The sequence below is a fragment of the Zingiber officinale genome, chromosome 1A (assembly GCF_018446385.1).
Source record: "Zingiber officinale cultivar Zhangliang chromosome 1A, Zo_v1.1, whole genome shotgun sequence".
NCBI classification, from domain to species: Eukaryota; Viridiplantae; Streptophyta; class Magnoliopsida; order Zingiberales; family Zingiberaceae; genus Zingiber; species Zingiber officinale.
In genome coordinates, this window is record NC_055987.1 from 128,232,811 (window position 1) to 128,235,437 (window position 2,627).

At 53.1% G+C, this 2,627-nt stretch overlaps 1 protein-coding gene across 1 annotated transcript; it reads right to left on the reverse strand.

Annotated features, from left to right (window-relative positions):
* Positions 1 to 675: 675 nt before the first annotated feature.
* LOC122002766 lies at positions 676 to 2,139 on the reverse strand. Its single transcript, XM_042558075.1, has one exon. It carries the CDS (start codon positions 2,137 to 2,139, stop codon positions 676 to 678), a length of 1,464 nt encoding a protein of 487 aa, XP_042414009.1.
* Between the last annotated feature and the right edge of the window lie 488 nt (positions 2,140 to 2,627).

The window sequence follows — 2,627 nt, forward strand, 5'->3', positions numbered from 1 at the left end:
CAAGGATTTATTAGATGAAATGATCTAAGGCCGTCAAGTTGACTTGTCATTATAGTCAAACCCATCGAAGTCAATACAATGGAACCGCTGTAACCTGTGGGCCCCCATTGATAACCCAATACATTTTTTGCCAAAAATGACACATAAAAGTCAAAACTAAAGTATCAGATAGGTCCTCCAAGTTATTCAAATTTGAATCTCAACATATGATATTTTTATTATTATTCAAATTGCATAGTCAAAACTTTGACTGACTGATGTAAATGTGCGATTAAAAGGTGTGTTTTTAATGAAGTTCTAAGTCCTACAACATGATTGACCGAAGTCAAGGACTAAGTCAATGAAATCAAAGTAGGATCATGTGGTAAAAATAATAATTTATTCATCCATAATATCCCGTTAATTTATTTTTAGATGAGGAGATAAATTATAGATCATTATTAATCATTAGTATAAATGATCAAAATAAAAAAAAAAATATATATATATATGTTCGGAACCTCGAACATGTCAAATTTTAATCCAAAATCTTATATAACAATATCTCATGTTCTAATCGTTGATCAATTTTTTCTTACTAACCTTTTTTTCTTGATTTAATACACAAATATTAAGATAGCCAATATATTTGCAAAAAAATACTCAATAATTTAAGGTGCAGATTGCATAATATTTTCATAATTCAAGCTCCGATTTACACTGCCGCCGATCATCGTACCACGACATGCAACTCAACCCGACGAGCACCTCCACGACGGCTGCCTCCGCCTTGTTGACGTCGGCGTAGTGTAGCGTCTGCAGCAGCAGTACCCGTGGCCGCGTGCAGAACCTCTGCTCCCGGTCCATGTTGCGCTCCTCCTGCCACCGCACCGTCTCGCGCGCCACCGGCACCAGCCACGCCAGGATCGCAGCCACCGGCTCCCTCCAGCCCTTCGCCAGAGATTCGTCCACCTCTGACAGCCGGATCCCCTCCCTCCTCCAGCACTCCCTCAGCTTCGCCCTCACAGCCGCGCGCATCCCTGACGGCAGCATCTCGTACAATTCCTCTCTCGCCGCCGCCACCGGCTCCTCCTCCACAGCCGCTTCCTCCACTCTGTTTCGTTCTTGAAACAACTTCTCGGCAGCCAAGATAACGTTGGCGTACCGCAACGCCAGCCCCGACCCGCCGACGGTGGTCGGGGACTCTTTGAGGAATTTCCTCAAACGATCGAAGGGCGTTTCTTGCGCGCCGATTTCCATCGGCGTTCTCATGATCGGAGCAGAGTTACGAAGGAAAGGCACGTGCTGCGGCACCACCCGCCGCTCCAGCGGCCCTGACGAGTGCTTCCCGAGGAAACTGGGCTGGAATTGCCTGGAATTGGTCAGATCACCGCCCGGCAAACCGAGGACGTAGACGCCGAAGACAGCACAGATTCTGGAGAAGACAGTGACGACGGTTCGGACCATGAGCTCCACAGCCTTGTCGAAGGACTTGTTCCACAAAGATTCCTCCTTTAGCCGGCGAACCCTGTGTTCCTGCGACCGGAGCTGGAAGCGAACCGGGTCGGGCGCCGACGGCGGTTTCTGGACCGGTATCGGACCGCTGTGCCGGCGCCACTTCTGCTGCTCCTGCTGCTGGGCGCGCTTCTCCGCCGCCTCCAGCTCATTAAGCACCTCCATCTCCGCGTACAGCCTTGACGTCGCCGCCACGTACCGCTCCATCTTCCTCACCCGCCTCTCCGCGCGCTTGGCGGTGGAGCCGAGGCCGAGGCGGTCGAGGTCCGCGGCGGCGCGGGCGTCGATGAGAAAGGAGTACACTCCGCCGGCCTTGAGGTCGGCGTAGAGGTGGTCGAAGGCGCGGAGCAGAGGGTCGCGGCACCTGGGGGCGAGGCGGGATACAGCGGCCGCGGCCGCGTCGAGGTCGCCCACCAGCTCGGCGCCGGCGACGCGGAGGAGAAAAACCTGATCTTTCGAGGTCAAGTAGGCGACGCCAGGGGCGCGCATGCCGGCGCGGAGGCGGCGGACTTCCTCCTCGGCGAGGGAGCGGTGGAGGGAGACGAGGCGAGACATGGCGGCGGCGGCCTCGAAGGCGAGGATCCCGACGGCCGGACGCTGCGGGCAGCGCGCTCGGAGATCGGCGAGCAACTTGGTGACGCCCATGTGCTTCCCGGCGAATCGAAGCTGCGTTGGAAAGGCTTGGATTCGAGCTGTGGCGGGTGGTGGAGGAGAAAGGAAGGGGTATAAGAGGGGCCGGATGACATGGCCGCCATGTCCATTTACGGGAGCTCCTTTCTATACGTCTGTCGGGCGGCGGACGCGTTGCGACATTTCAGACGAATCCAACGGACGAAACACAAAGGTTTTTTTCCTTTTCCCTCCCCTATTTACCTATTTTCTCAGATCGCTCCTCATTGTAATGTAAAATTAAGGCCTTTTTTCTAAACGTAGGTAAATTTCGAGGGCAACTTGAAAGTCTCCGGTTCAGTACTTCAGTCGTCCCAAGAAGTCGTCGCGTTCGACGTGGCCGCTGCGTTCGCCTCTCCATGTTCACACCCCACCCAACAACCCGATTTGAAATAAAGTTCTGCGACGTCATTGGCGGGTACAATACTGCTAAATATTAGACTCTTCGTCAACCCATTAGACTC

Bases quoted from the DNA above. Each gene is read 5' to 3' on its own strand.
- LOC122002766 (XM_042558075.1), bottom strand. From the start codon at position 2,139: ATGGGCGTCACCAAGTTGCTCGCCGATCTCCGAGCGCGCTGCCCGCAG.